Source organism: Hippopotamus amphibius, chromosome 6 (assembly GCF_030028045.1).
Source record: "Hippopotamus amphibius kiboko isolate mHipAmp2 chromosome 6, mHipAmp2.hap2, whole genome shotgun sequence".
In the NCBI taxonomy this organism is placed as follows: Eukaryota; Metazoa; Chordata; class Mammalia; order Artiodactyla; family Hippopotamidae; genus Hippopotamus; species Hippopotamus amphibius.
The window spans coordinates 84,817,332-84,837,736 of NC_080191.1; the positions used below are offsets into that span (position 1 = coordinate 84,817,332).

Consider the following 20,405-nt stretch of genomic DNA (forward strand, 5'->3'; position numbering starts at 1 on the left):
TCTCTTCTTAGGATACAACAATTTATTTGACTGATCTTCTAGTCATCACTAGACTAGGGACTACTTGGACTCTTATGATGTTAGCAGTTTTTCTATTTTTATAAACAGCACTTTGATGAAAAATCCTTATCTATACATCTTTTCAGATTGGATGCATCAGTCTTTAAATCTTTGAATTAATCTTTGTCAATTAGCTCTATCTTAATTCTTCTAAATAAATATCAATAAAATTTTGCACATTTTTTATACATTTAAAATTTTCTTTTTTGGAAAACATTGGTCCCTGTTAATGGAAGACATTTATCTTTGTTAAAATAGATCTTGAATATTTTGTTTTTTATGTTTAGGAAATATATGAGGTGCTAATAAGTTTTTTAAAGTTTCTGCTTATAATTTGGCCTCAGAAGCTTCAATAAATAAAAATTTATTAAATACAGTTTGTGATGGGAATAAAATTGGTCAGTAACTTTTTGTAGTTTGAGGAGATCTTAGAATGTTCTATACTCAAAGTATATTTTTAGTTCCTTTTCTTGCCTTGATATGTCATGAAAAAAAGTCCTTGTTGAAAGGACATATTTTAGTGGTTTTAAATCTTTTTTGGCTTTTTAAATTCAGCCAGACCTAGTTATGTGAATTTGCTTTGTCAATGTGGAGGTCCCTTATCTGTAAATCTAAATTATCTAGTATAGAGATCAGCAAACTTTTCTTCAAGGGTAGACAGTAAATATTTCATGTTAGGGGTCCATGCGGTCCATGCGGCACTGCTCAGCTCTCCTCCTGTAGCTCTAAAGTAATCACAGACAATACATAATCCAAAGGACGTGACTGAGTGTCAATAAAACTTTATTTACAAACACGGGCAGTCAGTAGTTTGCCAGCTTCTGATTTAGAACATGACTGAGAACCATCAGTAAAACCACAGATCTTTACAACAGCCAGAATATATTTCCCAGACAAAAGGGATCCTGAAGTTTCTTCTGAAATTTATTGGTTCTGTGCATGGAAAATCACCTTCAGTCCTAGAGAGTTTACATTTTGTATGATGTTAATAAGCTTTAACTGATTCTCTACATAATGTTTATTTATTTAGAAGCAGTATATTAAATGTGAAGCAAACAGCTCCTTGCAAAGCTACTAATAACAAGAAGTGATAGTTAGACCAGCCATTTTGAAGAATACAGTATTCCCTTATTTTCCAAATACTTATTGTGTCCCTGATGTGTTCCAAATACTGTACAAGGCGCTGGTGAAACAGTGGTTAACAGAAAATACAGTTCCTTCTCCAAATGGAGCATATGTTCAGGAGGAGTTAGGGGAGCAGAGAAAGAAAATAAAAAATAGGTCATGTAGGGGGTGTGGCATTTTGGGGGAAGGCACTGCTATAGTAGAAGACACTTAAAGGAGGTGTGGGAGCCGTGAATATATGTGAGGGGAGAGCATTGCAGTCAGAGAAAAAGCAGGTCAAAGACCCCGGCAGGAGTGCATCTGGCACGTTCACGATAAAGTGAGGAAAGCAGGGTGGCCAGAGTGGAGGGGCGAAGGCCGGAGGGGCTGGAGCTGCAGGAGCGAGCGAGCATCAGGCCTCATCAGGACTGTGGCATGAATGCTTGGGGGACGGGAAGCTGCTGTGGGGGCTGGTCATGGAGTGACATGATTAACATTTTGCAGAGGTCTCTGGAGGGCGTTTTGAGAGTTGACTCTGTGAGGATAAGGCTGGAAACATGAGGTCTGTTAGGAAGCTGTTGCAGTAACCCAGGCAGGACAGGATGGTAACAGCAGGGATTGGAGCCTGCCTGTCTTTGGAGACACAGTTGGCAGGATCTTCTGGTAGGCCAGGGACTTGGGGTGTGAGAGGAAGAGGGATGGAGGACTGCAAAGTCCGAGGAACACTTCTCTCTCTTCTGAAACCAACTGCAAGCTTTGCGGGGGTGGGGTCCTAAAACCACCCTCAGCTTTGATAATTCTCTAGAAGAATTCGTAGAACTCACCGAAAGCAGTTATATTCATGGTTGCCATCTATTACAGGTAAAGAGTACAGACTAAAATCAACCTTTTAAGAGATGCGTAGGACATAATCTGGGAAGAGTCCAGATAGGAAGTGTCTGTTGTCCTTGGGACACGTTACCCTTCTGGCTTCCATGTATGACAATATGCACGGAGTTCAGGTTTCCCCCTCTGTCCCAAAGTAGATGGTTCCTATGAAACCTTTCCTAAACTGAAAAGGCATAAAGGGAAGGAGCAATTACCTTAGGAAACATCTTGCTCACAGATGCATAAAATCAATCATGTAGAGCACAGATGCCCACAGACACAGGTCAGAGCTGTGGTGAGGGATGCTGAGATATTGGGCGTGGTTCCCGGGAAAGGAGCTGGGTGGTGTCACTCTCTGCTCTGGGTGAGCGCTGCCTCTAACAGCTCCCTCCAGAACAAACACTGACACTGACTGCTTTTTGCCTTTTTTCGCAAAAGTGAAAATCCTCTTCAGATTTCTTTTGGTTAGTGAAAATAGGTGCTAGTGTAGGTCCTTAGTAAGAGTGAAGTGGCATAAAGCAAACTTTCAAAAAGCTGGGGGGACACTTGTATTGCCAGCTAGGGAGGCTCAAGTGAGCCTTGGTGCCCGGCATTTTCATTGGGACTCTGTCATGCAGGCGTGTCTCAGTGGTTGGTTGCCCACCTGGTTATCTCAGCCCCCACCCTAAATCCATGCTGGTCTTTTTGCCCACCACCTAAGGTTGGGTGTGGCCAGCCCCTGTTCTAAACACAGATGCACTCAGCAGTGTGGCGTGGATGACATCCTAGAATCATGGGCAAAATTCAGACCTCTTTTGGGGCAAGCAAGGCCGAGTTCTTTGCTACCCAGGAAGGGTGAAGTTGTCATCAACAGGCACATCTGAAGGAGGAGCAGCTTTGGTGAGGGAACATGAGAAGCTCAGCTTGGTTCACGGTAAGTCTTAGGAGCATTCAGGAGGAGATACAGAGTAAGCTGCCACATCAGGCAGTAAGAAACTCACATTTTAGTCTCTGCTCTTCTAGTAGCAACATCCAGTGAAGAATATGAGAGGAATGTGAGTCTTATCCTTTGTAAAATGTGGGAAGTAAGTGAAATGACTGCACATGCTACTCGCTGTGCCGCCTCCTGCCTTTCTTAGTCCCTCTTGTGGTTGAATTGATAGCATTGGCTGTCAGGGGAGTAGCAAGTGAGGAGGAAGGGCATCCACAGCACTCAGACAGTGGGAGGCTCCTGTTGGGGGAAGGACGTGTCGTCCATGGTTCTAAGAGGGATGAGAATGAAGAGAGTTACAGGCAGGTGCATAGGTTTGGTGGGCAGATGAAAGAGTTCCTCTCTGTCTGGCCTTTATTTTCTCCTCCGTATTTGAGGTATGCCAAGGGCAGTGATGTAGGGGAGTGGGTGTGGACTCCTCTGTTTCACAAGCCGGAAGTTTGTGACTGAAAGATGGGTAGTGTTTGGTTATCTAGGACAGTGTTCTTCTCATTACCACGTGTATTTGAATGAGGTACATTTAGGTTAAATGATGGACTACATTCCTGAAACTTTCTTAAAGGTGACACACTTCTAGTTTTTGTTAAGTGATGTATTTTTTTCTGATAAAACAGTAGGTTCTTTTATGGCAAAAACATGGTCTAGGTTTAACTAATTAATGCAGCTAACACTTTTGGAGCTCTTGTGGGTTGGGTAGTCTTGGGGACAAAGATGGAGCGTTTGACCTCTGTCCTCAAGGTTCACAGTGGGGAGAGATGCAAATAGATAACTTGAGTTACAGTATTTAAGGGCTCTGATGATAGATAGATGCCGAGTGTTGTGGTGGAGTAGCAAGTTCTGCCTTGCACAGTCGGGTAAGACATAAGAGGAAGGAACCTTTGAATTGAAATTGATGGAGGAGTGGACATTGGTCAGCAGACTAGATACAAAGGTGAATAGCATGTATAATGTACAGTTATGCCTTGAACAGCACGGGTTTGAACTGCGCAGGTCCACGTATGCATGGGGTTTTTCGGTAGTAAACACAGCAGTACTACGTGATTGGTTGTGTGTGTGGATGTGGAACCGTGGATGCTGAGGAACCGTGGATGTGGAGGGACCACGTGTGGGGGCCGAGTGTAAGTCAAGCTCAGAGTTTCGACTGTGTGGAGGGTTGGCATTGTTCAGGCTCACAGTGCTGTAAACAGCAGGCGTTTATTTTCTCACGTTGTAGAGGCCTGAAGTCGTGATCACGGTGCCGGCAAGCTTGGTTCCTGGTGAGGACTCTTCCTGGCTCATGGACAGTCTCCTTTCTCACTGTGTCCTCTCATGGTCTCTCCTCTGTGCTTCATAGGGGGAGAGAGAGTCTCCAGGGTCTCTTTCCTGTAGGGACGTCAATCCCGTTGGGCTCGTGTCCCACCATTATGACCTCATTAACTTTAATTACCTCCCTAAAGGCCCTGTATCCAAATACCATCCTTCTGGGGATTAGGGCTTCAGCATTAATCTTGTGGGGACAAATTCAGTCTATAGTACTCTGTTCTCTGGCCCCCCAAAATTCACGTTCTTCTCACACACAAAATGCATTTATCTCATCCCAGCAAGCCCCCAAAGTCTTAACCTAGCATCCAGTCTGGGTCCTAAGTCTCATCTAAACATCATCTAGATCAGGTACGGGTGGGACTTGAAGTAAGACTCATACTGAGTCAGAATTCTTCCCCTGCAATGAACCTGTGCAACTGGACAAGTATGTGCTTCCAAGATACAAGGTGGTACAGGTATAGGATCGGCATTTCCATTCTAAAAGGGAGAAGTTGGAAAGAAAAGGTGATGGGGGCCAAGCAGATTCAAGACCTAGCAAGGCAAATTCCTTTAGACCTCAGGCTCAAGAGTAGCCGTCTTGGGTGGATGCTCTGCCCTGCAGGCCCACCAAGGGGCAGGTCACCACTGGGCCCTAGGCAGCGGCCCTGCCCCGCCCCGCCCCCTTGATTCTGGGTGTGGATCCTACCCCCTTGACTCTACAGCAGCTCCCTGGCCCCTAAAACTGAAGAGGGGACCCTATCTTCTGAAATTGAGGCGGAAGCAGCCTTGCCCCTTGGGCCAGTAGAAGTGGCAGCCCTGGTGATAACTGAATTGCCTTTGGGGTCATTCTTGGGTTTTCTTGAAGCATAAAGCATTTTCTCAGCTAAATATCTATCACCCTGTCCAGTAGAATCCCCAAAGTCTCATAGCCTCCCTTTATTTTGTCTCATCTTTGTTCCCTTAGTTCAAGTTGGCTGTGTCTCTGCTGGTGTCACCCTGTCTTTTTTCCTGTCTTCTACTGATAGCTGATTAAATCCCTGGTTTCCACCCGTACTAATCTCCTTGTCAGATGGTTGTTGAGCCACACTCTTAGAATGTGCTTTCTCAGTTTTTGCAGTATGGATGGGCTGACTCCTTTTTGCTTAACTTATCTCTCTGCTCTCTCACTTTACTATAAATGGTAAGGAGAAACCAACCTACTCCTTCCAGCACTTTGCTTAGAATTCTCCTCTGCTAAAAATCCCATTTTATCTCTTACAAGTTCTGCCTTCCATAAAACACTAGGAAACAATTCCACCAAGCTCTTTGTCCCTTTCTAATAAGGATCTCCTTTCTTTCAGTTTCCATTAGCATGTTCCTCACTTCCAGCTGAGATCTCCCCAGAATGACCTTTAGTGTCTGTGTTCTACCAGCATTCTGTTCATGGTGACATATGTCTTCTCTAAGATGATAGAAGCTTTCTCTGTAGCTCTCCTCTTTTCTTTTTGAGTCCTCACCAGAATTGACTTCAACCTCCACATTTTTATCCTTAGTCCCTTCAAGGCAGCTTAGGCTTTTTCTGGCATGCAACCTCAAAACTCTTCAGGCCTCTCCCTATCACTGAGTTCCAAAGTCATGTGCACATTTTTAGGTATTTGTCACAAAGTAGCAACCTGCCTCATGGTACCAAAATCTGTATTTGTTTACTTGGGCTACCTTAACAAAATACCACAGGCTGCCTAGCTTGAACAGTGGACACTTGTTCTCTCACAGTTCTGGAGGCTGGAAGTCCATGATCAAGATGTCATCAGTTTGGTTTCTGGTGGGAGCTCTCTCCTTGGCTTGAGAACAACCACCTTCTTTGTCCTCACGTGGCCTTTCCTCTGTGCTGGCAGCAGGGAGAGAGAGAGCTGTGGTGTCTCTTCCTCTTCCTACAAGGACACCAATTCCATCAGATCAGAGCCTCACCCTAGGGCCTCATTTAACCTTAATTACCTTCCCAAAGGCCCTGTATCCAAGTATCATTCACATTGGGGGTTAGCGCTGCAACATAGTAATTTTTGGGGGGAGGGGACACGGTTGAGTCTATAACATGTAACTGAGAGACTGAAGTTAGCATGGAATAAAGAATGATATAAAAAGTGTGATGTGATATTTCAAGTGTTGGTGTTGGTGACAGACCATGACCTTAGCCACATAGGCAGACTCTGGGTCTTACATACAGTGTTTAAGACGTTGCTTTTTATCATGCCGAGCCATTGAAAGGCAGTGCAGATGTGTATGTATTGGTGCATGAATGCGTGAAGGCAAATACATGTGAATTGGTCACAACACTGAAGGATGCCTTGAAAGGGGCATTTGGGAGTTGGTCGGGGAGTGAAATATAAATGGTAGCCGGGAAGGCCAGTTAGTGACCACTGTCATAGTTCAGGTGAGAGGTGAGGGTCTGAACTAGAGTGGTCACAGAGAGCAGAGAGGAAGAAACAGGCTATTTGGAAGATAAGTATGACTTGGTGATTGAGTGGAGGAGGAGAAGATCTCTTTCGCAATTCTGCTGAATTCATCATTTTGGTTTCATATCTACTGAAATTCATTAGCCTTTCCTTCATCTCTTCCTGAAGAGAGAATCTGTTTTAAGTTAATTCGCTCAGATTGGGTGTAAAATATTTTTTCGAAGCAGTTTTACTATTGTTAAGAGCATAAGGGAAATTTATAATCTCACGAGGTTCCGGTTCTTATCTTGATGTAGTGTTGTGTGTATTTGAAAGCTGAAGTTCTCTGTGTCCGTTTTTCTGAGAGGGACTGAGATTAAGAAAATATCTGTACTTTTCTGCCACACAAATCTCATTACATTCTCAGTTGCTTTAGTATCATCACCATTTAGTAAATGCCTGCTGCCTCCCCATCAGGATGAATGTGTCTGCAGTCCAGCTCATCTGACTGAAGTGGCCTCTGCATCTGTTAGGAGGCGCTTCCAGCAGGTCTTTGTCTGTGGGGCTGACGTTTGGCTAGGAACATTGCTTGACCCCTTCTGGTTTTTAAAAGGTTGAAATGCTCCACCTTCCTGAGTCTCCTTACCCCACCCTCCGCCCCATCAAAGGGTGAAGCCTAGTTTAGCAGGGCCTTCAGAACCAAGAGTGGCGTCTGTTGGTTGGTTAGCGCCTTTGCCGTATTGGTTGTTAAATGTTTTGAGTACTATTGCCCAGGACCTATAGACATATTTAGTTCTAACTTTTTTGAATTCTGCTTATGGATGTTACTCTTAGTTATGAGAAGGTATTTTATATCTCTTTTTGCTTTTTGGATTATACAGTCCTGGTGGCAAGGTAGCTGAGGAGCCAACTTTGGGTTTGTGCTTCTGCTGCTCTGTCTAGCTGTACATAAAATACTAGTGCTGAAATATCCGCGCTCTGCTGGATCGCTTCAGAATAAGTGTGTTCCTGAAGTCGTTCCGACAGTAGTTTGGGCCATTTAACCTTTTCTTTTTTTTTTTTCTGGTCATGTCAAGTTTCCTCTGGTGTTATTCTTCATTAAATATTTGAACTGCTCCAGAGCCCTGCTCAGCAGCTTGAACAGGAAAGTGTCAAGAGCGAGAGTTAATTGTTTTTCTTCTGCCACTGGACAGAACCTTTGATTACCTAAAACTGACATAGATACTGAATATTCTAAGTAGGAATGCTATTTCTACTTTAATAGTACTGTAGATGATATTTTATGCAACATAGAAGTTTTTCCCCATATTCAAGGAAGTTATTCCAACTAATAGGTTCAAAATCTCTCTTTCTCTCTCTCTCTATATATATATGTATTTATATCTGGAAAAAACTCTGTTCAAATAAAATAGAGGGATATTACATAGGTAGTTTTTTTCTTGATTTATATTTTGTTTAAATGCTAATATATGTTAATATCATTATAGAAGTATAATATGCAAGAAGTTTTTGTTTTTTTGTTTTTTGATGCCACCCTACTGCTTTTATTTGTTTTTGATTTTATAACCAGGGCAACAAATAATGAACTCTACATTTGTTGCTCTATCCCTGTGAGTAATCACTTTTCTCTCTAAAAGTAGTGAGAAATAAGTCTCCAAGATCGAGAAGAGTGTAGTAAACTACAGATAGTGCAAATAGTTAGAAATTTAAATAACCTTGTCGCATGTCTGGTGATTCATCTTTTTATGAGAATAAAAGGTATCAGTAGTACCAAGGAGTAAAGGTTTTTAAAATTTTTAAAAATTAGAATAATTACTTTGTTTTACTTCCTTACATTCTCAGGGCAGATACTTTAATATGTTATTGAATTCATTCAGTATCTCTTTTTCATTCTTCATGTGAGTTTTAATTAAAATTAGGTTGGAAAGGAGGTAGGGCTTCTTAGGTGGCACAGTGGTTAGGAATCCACCTGCCAGTGCAGGGGACACCGGTTCGATCCCTGCTCCAGGAAGATCCCACATTCCACGGAGCAGCTAAGCCTGTGCGCCACAACTATTGAGCCTGCTCTTTAGAGCCCATGAGCCACAGCTATTGAGCCCATGTGCTGCAACTACTGAAGCCCACACGCCTAGAGCCCATGTTCCGCAACAAGAGAAGCCACGGCAATGCGGAGCCTGTGCACCACAATGAAGAGTAGCCCCCACTCACTGCAACTAAAAGAAAGCCCATGCACAGCCAGTAAAATAAATAAATAAATAAATTAATTAATTAAAAAAAATTAGGTTGGAAAGGAGGTAGTATTAGAGTTACTTCTTCTATTCCTGTTTGATTCTCCATATACACAATCTAAGGGGAACTGAGCCCTCTACTTTAATCTCTGGTCTTCTCATTTCTGAGCTAAGTAATAAAGTGCCTGTTGTCTCTCTCTCTCTCTCTCTCAGCTGTGGATTGAGAAATAAATAGAAACTACTAACTTTCATTATGTGTATTGGGTAGAATCTTGAAAGATACAGAAAAGTACTAAGAATAAAGTAAAAATCACCCTTAATTCTACAATGAAATATTTACTATAAATTCTGGTGTATTTCCTTTCTTTTTTTTTTTTTTTTATACACATAAATGTATTAAAATTGTTACTTATATTTATATTCTATTCTCCTGACTTTTCTTAACCTGTTTTGTGCTGTGGACCTTTTTGACCATCTGGAGCCTATGGCTCCTTCTCAGAACAGTTTTAAATGCAAAAAATAAAATACATAGGATTACAAAGGAAACTAATTATGCTGAATACCGTAATCAAACTATTAAAACAAATTTATGGTATGGTAAACACATAGATAAGCAACTTCTCCCATCCCTCTGTACATGGTGCAGATTTGATTTGCTAAATTCTTTTGATGGGGAAAGTTGGTTTAAAAAATTTACTAAAAATTGTGTTTCAGGTCATTTCCTTTTATTTGACCTTTTGTCTTTAAAACCGTTAAAGAGTTATTTTCTCCTTCATAGTGCTTTTGTTCCATTGAATCTTCCCGATAACAAAAACTCTACAGAGTGGGAAAAGGTGAAGTTCCTGTTTGAAGAACTTGGAAGTAGTCGTAAGTATTCTTTAAAAAAAGAAAATCCATGATAATTCGTATTTCATGACTCTTGCGACTTTTTTCACGAGTGGTCTATTTTTACACTGCTAAGAGTTTAAATTCATAATTCTTTTCACTTGTGGTTAAAAGGATGCTAGACAAATTAGGAGCTTTGTGTTACTGAGACTTCTAGCCATCTAACTATTTGATAGCCAGTGTCTCCTCTTGACTTCTTCATAAAATTACCATGTTGGAGGAAAATGTAATCTTCAAAGTATTTTAGTGGTAAAGGTCTTATGCTTTCTATGTGATCTTTAATTCACCTAGGATAATATAGAATAATAAGTTAAAGAAATGTGCTAAATGTATTGGTTTTTATTTTTAATTTTTAACTGAGAGAATCCTATATTGCTGTTTGATCACGGTTAAGTAATCTTTTTGTGAAATATAAATTACAGAGGTTTTATGTGGATGAAATAATATTTTATTATAAGTTTACCTCACCAAAACATCTTGAAATTCCTTTTCCAGAAGTTTTCCTTACCTTAATCAATATGACCTAGGTTTTTAGAGGGGGAAAAAAAGCAGGTTTAGAAAATTAGCTTAAGAAAGTTGCTTAATCATTGAAAAATATAATTGGTATTAGAAGCTGATGTCAAATAAGAATGTGTATTTTATTACTCAGAATTTCATGTGCATTTGAACATAGTAACTTTTCAAAGAAACCTAAAAAACTTATTTTATAAACATTATACTGAAAATTTGCATTGCTTTTGTATTTATTCTTTTTAATAGGTACTGTACATTCTTTACTCTTTTTAATAGGTATTGTACATTCTTTGATCAGGACTTTCTTTTTACCCAGATACAGTATTAAATGATGATTAAATTAAGCCTTGGAGTCTTTGCTGCGCAACTTCTTAATTTTGTTGCTTTCCACTTAAGATTTCATCTTATAAATTGTGGTCCATTAATATCTTGCTGATACCAGAAAGAATACGGATAGCAGGCCTGGCATCTACTGATACTGTGTGTCAGGGTTTATGCACCTGAACCTGTTGCTGAGAAATTAAATTGCTTCTTTTCCTGCAGTTAACTCCTTCAGGTCTCTTGAGTAACTACTCTTCTGCCCTAAACATTATTCTATAAGTTTTGCTTTGAGTGTTAGTATAACTTGAATCAGTGATTACGTAAGGTAGCATTACTGGACTTGCTGTAATCTGAACATTTAAAAAATCTCAAATCAACCGGGAAAAAAAAAAAAAAGAATAACCTCAAATCTTAAACACCATATTTTAGAGTACGTTTTGCTTATCACTATTAGTAATATTAACTTTCTTTTTTTTTTAAAGAACCTTATTATTTTTTGGCTACATTGGGTCTTCGTTGCTGTGCGTGGGCTTTCTCTGGTTGTGGAGAGCAGGGGCTGCTTTTCCTTGCAGTGCATGTGCATTTCATTGTGGTGGCTTTTCCTGTTGCAGAGCATGGGCTCTAGGCGCATGGGCTGCAGTAGTTATGTCTCTCGGGCTCTAGAGTGCAGGCTCAGTAGTTGTGGTGCACAGGCTTAGTTGCTCTGCAGCATATGGGATCTTCCCAGACCAGGGATCAAACCCGTGTCCCCTACTTTGGCAGGCAGATTCTTAACCACTGCGCCACCAGGGAAGTCCCTTAACTTTTTTGATTGGCCGGATATCATAGCAGAATACTCCACTTATCAATTTTAAGATGCATATTTTTACACATTTTCATATATCTGATTTTGTGATGTATTTTATAAGTGAAGTTACCTTAAAATTGCTATCAGCCAAGTGCCCGACCTCTCCTCGTTGCATGATTACTTTTTGTTGATACTCTAGTAAGATCAAGAAGGTAACAGCATCAATGTCTTTGATTTGATAAAATGTAGTTTTACAGTTAAAAAAAAATTAAGGCTTAAAAACTTCCCTTGAATAGTTTCTGAACTTGTTAATAGTATGTTCTCAAGTGTTTTATTTTAAAACTGATATGTGAGTTTTAATAAGATAGGCCATTCTAATTTTATTATTGTTTAATATTGATACATGAAATTAATTTGAAAATTATATTTGGTTCCACAGGACCTGCATTTAAACTAGATCAATACAGGCCCAATAGGACCTATATTAAAACTAGAGCAATTAGTATTACTCCAATTTAAGAATATTCACATTTGCATATTTCTTTGCATGATCTGGTATGTTTACTTGAAAGTGTCGCTCTTGCTACTCACTCATTGATCTTCTTTTAAAAAGTTTCCTAAATCTAACTTGTTAGCATAGTATTCCTGTTTTGGTATTATGTTTGAATCTATTTTCTGTTTGTTTGCTTCTTTTTTTTTTTTTTTTTTCTTTCCTTCCTGTACTAAGGGAGCACGCTAGCTCCTTTCAAGTTAAAGAGGGAGATAAACTCTTTACGATTTTAGTTCTAGGCTATATTTTAAAAACTTACTTGAAAATTGAGAACAGAGAAACCAGGATTTTGAGGTTGAGCCGAGAGGGAAGAAAGGTCCAAGGTCGTTGGCGTTCCTGTCATGTCACTGCTCGAGGGCTGCCATGGAGAAATGCCAGAGAATTTTTGGGCCAACTTTCGAGCATCTAATATTTTGCTGATTTCTTTTTAGGCTCAATAATTAGGCAGTAATTTCCCTCTTTAATTTTGAGAGGTGAAGGAAAGAAAGTCTTAGTCTGAAAACTCTTTAACAAATCCATTTATGAAGAGCTATTTAAGACCTCTTTTCCACTTGGAGTTAACACTTGAAGAAAAGGGTAATGCATATTGGGTTTATTCCTTCGGAATGTATAAGAAACCCACTTTTTATATTTATATTGATTTGTTGAATGTAAGCATTTGAATAGCTATCCGTTTTTAACAGTGTTTTCCTTCCTTTGCAGATGGTTTAGCTGCCTTGTCATTTTCCATTAGTTCTCTGACCTTGATTGGAATGTTAGCAGCTATAATCTATACAGTAAGTGTAATGGTGATAATTGAGTTAAAATTAAAGACTCACTTTATGAAGCAGTTTTGTTACCTTATTCACATATTCAATTTAGTTCTGTTTTCCTCTTTAATATCCAGTGCTTTCTTCATTTTTCTTGAGAGGAAGGTAAATTTTTAACTACTTAGTCACAATCATTTTATCTGTATTTGTGAGATTTAATATTCAGAAACAAATTTTATAACTTGTGAACCTTGAAGTGGTTATATACTATGCAACAGTAGATTTAGTGATTTATAAGCATATTAGAACTCTGAACCATAGGTCAGTATCTGTTATGGATTCAGTAGATTTATCCTATTTGGGGATGTAGGGCTTTTAAAATCAGATATTTTACATAACTTGATATTTTTCTAGTATAAAGAATCTAATCTTATACTCTCAGAGACTTTGATTCCCCCCTCCCTGGTCTCTGTGGGAATGGTACGATATGACTTGTAATGGCCTGACAAACTTGTGTACAGACTGCTTTTTGAGTTTTTTGCTCAAATTATATGGAGGAAAAGCCAGTAAAAATGCTTCTTATTTGCCTCCCAAAAGAGAGTTATGCAGGAAGCTTTGAATTATATGGAACCTTTCAGATTAATGGCGTTTATGTTTAGAGCATTCTTGATTCTTGCAAAGATGAAAAATGCTCGTTATAAAGAAAACATTTTGGGGATTGTTCCAATGTCTTCCTTTAAACATAAAAGAAATGGCCTGTTAGTGTGATAGCAGAATCTAGTTTTGTTACGTGATCATTCAAGTGTCATAATGTATAACAAAAAAAGTCTAGAATCCATGCATTTTAGTATCTTTCAGGTGCTTATTTGAGTATTCAGTTTTATTATTTATTGCCGTTTTTTGCTTTTTTCATATATTACTACACAAGGAATATATCAGTGGGTAATTATCCTCCTATCTCACAGAATATAGGTACTACATGTGAATTATTTTTTAGGAAACATTCACAAATTAATAACACATTAGGAGTTAAACCTGGGCTCTAACTGCTATTCTGTGACTGACTTGTGACACTGATCTTGGGTTTGTCATTTACCCTTCCTGGGTCAGTGTTTTCCCCCTTAGATGGGAATAAAAATGCCTCTTAGGGATTTTTGAAGGTAAAATGATAACTTTTATAAAAGTGCTTCAAAAACTGTAGGGAAATGCGAATATAGCAGTCAATGAAGGATGAGAAGTGAACAGAAAAAGAGGAAACCAGTATTTAAGGTCATCAGCAGGAATCATGAAGGATCTGCAATTTTACCCAGCTTGTAGCTTGTAGCCTGTAGTCTGCCACAGTTCCGTGCATGTTGGTCAAAGGGGCAAGACTTCTGGTCAGAGGCAGAGAGCTTTCTGTTGCCCAGCAATGGCAGCAGCCACGGGGATCAGCGCTTCTTGTGCTGGTTTCCTGAGTCCCAACTCCCACGGGGTGATGTGAAGAGCACCTAGTGAGACTGTCACAAAGCTGAGGACCCTTGCGTGTAGGGAAACTGAGTCTTTATAGTGGACAAGAAACATGCCTGTCCATGCTCCAAGGGAAGATACTGTCTTTGTCTTCCCAGGCTATTTGCTGCACAAACATTCTTGAAAAGATGATACAGGAAAAAAAGGGCAGTTAGTTCCTGACTTGCAAGATGTGCAGAAATGAGAGACCCATGGAGAATTGTCTTCCGACGGTCGAGTGGGGATGCTCTGAAGATGCTCACACAGCTCAGTGTAGGCGACAGACAATAGTGACAGGTCGGGAGTAGCTTCTCTGACCTTTGAGCAGAAACCTGAGTGAGGTGGAAGGACAACCAGCCCCTAGGGGAGGTGAGTGCGAAAGTCCTGGGGTGAGCACCCTATGCTGTGGTCAGACAGCAGTAGGGAGGTGAAGCTGGTGTGGCGGGAGCTCAGTTCATGGGGAGGGTACCTCATGCAGAACAGAAGTAGCCAGAGGGCATGTTTTAGGGCCGCTTGTGGACCATGGTTAGGATTTTGGGGTTTATTCTGACTGAGATTTGAAGCCACTGGAAGGTTCTAAATGGAAAAGTAATAGGATCTAACATTTTAACAGTATTACTCTGGTGGGTCTGAATTCAAAAAGCTGTGGGGCTGATGAGTGAGAGTGGGGAAAACGTGTGAAATTATTAAAACTTTGAAAGAGAATGTCCCTGTAGGAACAATATTATTGTAAAGATAAATATTCCAAACTAATGTATTTTATATTCAAATGGAAACTGTGAAAATTATCATTTACACAATCAGTTAAAGCAAATATAATAATCATACTGACTTAGTTACGATATCCGTAGAAGAGCTTTACTTTTTCTAGAATGCAGAGGGCTGGTCTGAAGGACATGATAAAACAATCAGAGGACCTGATGGCAAGAACCAGAAAGACATAGGTGCCGAGTAAGTAGGAGGGGACACTTAAGGCCTGAGACCGGGGGGAGGGTCCAGCATAATAGCACACGGGGTAGGACTGCCTAGGAGTTACTTACCTAGGAGTTACCTACCTAGGAGTTACCGTGTGTGTTTTCGTAAAGTAGCATAAACAACACAGTTACGATCCTTGGGAGAGAGGCTTAAATGTAGGTCCCTTTTAAGTCCATGGGTGTCTTCAACTACTTTCCCATCTAAAGTGGGAATAATATTTAATAAGGTTGTGAGAATTGAATTAAACAATTCATCAAGTCTTGGAATCTATTGGCCACTCAGTCAGTAATCACTAGGGGCTCAAATTGTTGAATATTCGGTTTCATCTGGTTCAAGCTATAGATTTCACCGCTTGCCTCTCGCTGTGAACGTAACAGATGTTAACAGCAGTTGTATCCTGATCAGTGAGAATGTAGATTATGGAAAGGTAAATAAGTCAAAGAGACATTCACAGGTGGATGGCGGTTAGGGTGCTACAAAATGTGCTCAAAACGTGGTGGAAGAATGCTTGGCTACCAAACCATAGTCTCGCCAGTTTTACTACGGAGGTGGGATAGAGAACATCCTAGTTAAGGGGGAGCATGGTCATGTGTGAGTCTTTATGTAAAATCTAATTTCTGGATCCTAGCTTCCCCATCTGAAAAGTGGGCCAATAGTACTTACTCAGACTTTGTTATTAAAAACTAGTTGAAAATCAACTGTTTATTGATAGGTGGTTTTATTATAGGTAGGTGGCTAATGGTACTAATTATCATATTTGCTTGTGAAAGCAAAATTTTCTCCTAAGTAGTTAGGGAAAAGCTCGAGAATTAGAGTGGAACATGGATTGAGGGTATAATAGATATGCATGGGAAATAGAAGAGGTTTAATTTTAATATGTACCCAAAGTGGGAAGTTAATGCTTAGAGTACTTTGACCCTGAGTACAAGGAATTAATTATTAAAGGTAAAATCATGTCTGTTATAGAATCTGTAGCTATTAGTACTGAGACTACAGAAGTTTTTATAATGTATGTGTTAGTTGAGTGGGAATTTCTTAGGTACGCGTTGTTGTTTAGTTTAGATATTAGTTGATTATTTAAAATTTACCAAGGTTATTTCCACTGTACTACGTTTTAAGGAACAGCCAAATAATTGGGCACTCAATTTTAGAAGAATGTCAAACGACATGTTATCTTGCCTATTGTTTTCAGCTTAAATTGAAGGGGAATCTGCTACTTTTTAAATTAAAGAAAAAAAAGAAACCTCCAGGCACAAATATTTATGCAGACATTTTAATTTTTTGGTGCCACCAAGTGGGGGAATGTTGAATAATGCTGTTTCCATGCAAAGTGTACCATGGGGACCACTGAGGTGCCTGTAAAGGCAGTGACTGCTCAACTTTTTATTGTGTACACTTATCAGTAAAAAAATTGAACATGTCTTCCAGGAGTTTATGAATTATATATATATTTATGGTAATCAATGTAAATTTACTATAAATGTAAACTAATGGGTTAAAGAAAACTAAAGTGATAAATTAAGGATTTGAAAATAGAAATAAATAGAGCAGTGGTTTTCAATCATCTTTGAAGACAGAACTCCACTTTAAAAATTGAATTTCTCAGCCTTCCATGTGCCAGAATGCTTCATTGAGTCTGTGACCGGATTGTAAGATGCACCTTTCTTTCATGTACCACTAGAAGGAAGAGGTCCCTGCCCATGCTCTCTTATTTATAATTTTTGTTTTATATTAATGAGAGAAGTGTTTTAACCTTACATACATAAGAAAATCATACCAATCTTCTACATACAAAATAAGGCCGATAGAGGTGAAATAAATTTTAAAGGTATTCCTGAAACTTCACATTTGGAATGTGAGTCTTCTGAATCCCTTTTTTTGAATTGGCTGTTCACGTCCATGTTTCACTATACAAGACTGTCTTTTATGCTGTCAAGAGAATTGATACAGCTTTACTTGAGTGTTCCATTCTTGTCTCCCGGGATTTTCTTTGAAGCTGCTAACACACCTAATGTGTAAATTTAAGTTGTTTCTGTTGTTTTGCTATTTTTTCTTCTCTTGCTACCTAAGTAGCAAAATACAAAATGTCTGCTACTTTGGGCATCTTCCTTGCTTAAGCTTATAGAGCCATTGACGGTTGCTTTGCAAGAAAATGTAGAATCGTGCTCATTTTTCCAATGAGTTTTTGCTTCACTGCTTGCTCCTTTGTTCTGTCTTTCCTTACACATTAACTTTTTGCTTCAGTGTCAAAGCGTAGTACTATCTTATGATACTGTAAGTAGCAATTAAATTCAACAGTTGTACCAAAAATGCATGTAACTCCGCTAAACAAGTAACTATAATATAACCAGCCATGATCAAATTTGTGAACATGCAGCTAATGACAGCTGCATCGTGACTTTTGCCTAGCCAGTGTTTATAAGATGCATCCAAATGTCACTGATGTTAAATGTGAGAAAATATATATATATATATTTTTAGAATCAGTGAATATTTAGAGGGGAAATCTTCATTGAATACCTGTTAAGTGAGTTGTTTCATTAGTCGTGACAGTATCCATGTCCTTGAATAATAGGTGTTATGAATACATGCAGGATATGTACTCAGTTTACAGGCAGTGCTTGGTGTTGACCTTTCCAATCCAAGCTCATAGGTTGGAAACTATCATCATGCACAGAAGAGGGAGATGTAGGGAAAAGGTACTGTTCTAACAGGGGCAAGAAGGTATTAGAAATGTTTGCAGTTTGTATATATTCTTTCAAAACATTTGGGTTTTAAAATACAGATGGCGATTTATTCTTGGAAGTTGAAACAAATAAAATTGGAGGCAATTATGGCTGACCTGGAAGCATTTTAAATGATACAGTCTCTTTAGCTTTGATGATTTTCTGGTAATTCACTAGAGGGCAGTAGTAAGCAATAAAAGTTTTGTGTTTCTGAAAAATGATAGTCTTCATACATTTTTTTCAAAGCAGTCTGAGTGAAGTTAAATTCAAAAGATTGTTGTTTTAAGATCTTAAAGTTATAGTGATTAAATATGTTATTTATTATGTCAAGTTTATCATAATCTGCTATGCTTTAATTTCCCGATAATCATTGAAACTTAAGCATGCAATCCAAAAATAAGCTAAAAGCTAGGTAACTGAAACAGTGATTCCTTTATTTCACTTGTTCTCTTCAGATAATTAATAATTCATAAAAAGATGTTGTATTCTGGTCCCATGTTACCACAAGGTGTTACCAAGGACATATTTTTATTTTCTAAAATTTTTACTTTCAGGTATAGGAATTCAGTTTAACTCTTCTAATAGATGTATAAATTCTATGTAAGGAAATAATTCATGTGAATAAACAGCACTTAAAAACTTTTTTTGTTTGAATATTATTCTCTTAGAGAAGTTATTTTATTAATTGAATACATGTTTGTTCTTGGAGTAAAGGTAGGAAAAGAAGAACTGAGACCTAGTCCTTACATACCAGACAGTCTACTGCAGGTATTACCAGTCTGGCTGAGAGACTGCGTTGTTCTGAACTTTCTGCGTGATTCTGATTAGCTGAGTTTGGCAAGATCTAGTGATAAAACAGATGTGCAGACCAGTAACGTGTATGTCCAGTGTTCTGTACTATAATTGAATTATAAGCAAAGCACATTTACAAATCAAGGAAGCTTTCTCAGACATAGTGTGATTAAACTGAGACCTAGGAGCCCTGGACTCCGCTGATGTGGTAGGGTGAGAGATAGGGGTTTTAGAGAACGCACTGCATGTACTAAGGTGTGGATGCTGGGCAGAGCCTAAGGTCGTGTGAAACTGCAGTGATTTAGGAGCAGTGAACCACTTAGAGGCATGAGGTCCCTGTGGTAGGGATCAGGTCACAAAAGGCTTCGTAGCCCAGGATTAGACAGTGGTATCTATTCTCAAGACTTGTAATTGTACCTCTCATTGGGGAAAAAAAAATTTGCAAAATGACTTTTTCAAACAGCCGTTCATGAAATTCTGATACCTATAAAAATAGGTGGACAGAGTAGTGTTGCTCTGGCTAAAGCAGCAACAGACCCTCTGTGGCTCCCTCCCTGTCTTCTTGTCTCCTGAGTGGTCCTGATGGCCCCCACCCAGACTCCTAGAGACTCATGCCCAGCATGAGTTGAAAATACCCTTCTTGGTCTTGGGCAATCTCAGTGGAGGTTAATTAGAAGAATGACAAAATCTGACTTGAGTGTTAGGTCACTTTGGAAACAGTGTAGAAGATGGATTTGTAGAGAGTGAGACAAACAGACCAGTTAGGAGAATTTAGATGACCTCGTATTTGATGGTAGACTCTTAAGTAGTGGCCACATTTTAGTACTGACTAGAATGTAGTTTCCTTGGGAGATAGTATTGAGCTCTGAGGTTGGTATATTTAGAGAACCAGATCCATCAAACAGAGTAGCAAGATTCAGGATAAAATAAGCCTAGTTTGGAGGCCGTTGGAAAGACAGGGAAATATACTTGGGCATAAACTGGGTTTAGCAAAATATTTTTGCCTTGGCAATTCGTTGTAAAAAACAACATAGATTTGTGGTAAAATGATATGTGAGCGTGGAGAATTGGTGAATAATCATCATGTAATACTGTATACTCATCAGAATCTTCAAGTGTTATGTGACTTTTTTTCACTGCTGTTTGAAAGATGTGGAACTACTAGAACAACAGGCCAGAGTGATAATAGGAATAGGACAGTCCTACAAGGCAAGGGTAACCATCTCGGGGACACCTTGGCTTCCATACGCTGGTTTCTTTACATTTTCAGTATTTTGAGGATATAAAATTTACTGTTAAAAAAATAAATTTAAACCTGGTAGTGTTTTTCCTTTTTATATTTCCCAAGGTCATTAGGAGTATAAATTGGACAAGAATTTAGTTAGAAGAAAATTATTCTACTCTGTCCAAATTTTATTTTCTTCTAATATAAACAGAAACTTTCCCCAACTTCTCCTTGTGTTTCTTGCTTTTGGATGATGGGGAAATCATGAGAACATTAACTTACATTTAAACACTATTTAAATGCGAGATTTTAAGTATCTGTCCTTTAGAAAATGCAAGGATTTGCATATGGGTAATAATTTCAGCTAGTTAATTATCTAAATACAACATGCTATATAGAGTTGATATTACCTATTAGAACTGGTTGGTTTCTGGGATTTCCTTTTAATCATGTTCTTTGTTCATATTCTCCCTTAA

The 20,405-nt window shown here is 38.9% G+C and overlaps 1 protein-coding gene across 3 annotated transcripts in view; it reads left to right on the forward strand.

Moving 5' to 3' along the window:
* LMBRD1 (LMBR1 domain containing 1) overlaps positions 1 to 20,405 on the forward strand; it is a 107,465-nt gene that overhangs the window by 38,200 nt on the left and 48,860 nt on the right. For all 3 annotated transcript variants that reach the window (XM_057738487.1, XM_057738488.1, XM_057738489.1), the window contains 2 exons: positions 9,700 to 9,788; positions 12,680 to 12,753. In XM_057738487.1, coding sequence (XP_057594470.1) covers positions 9,700 to 9,788; positions 12,680 to 12,753 — 163 coding nt within the window. The remainder of the gene's footprint in view (positions 1 to 9,699; positions 9,789 to 12,679; positions 12,754 to 20,405) is intronic.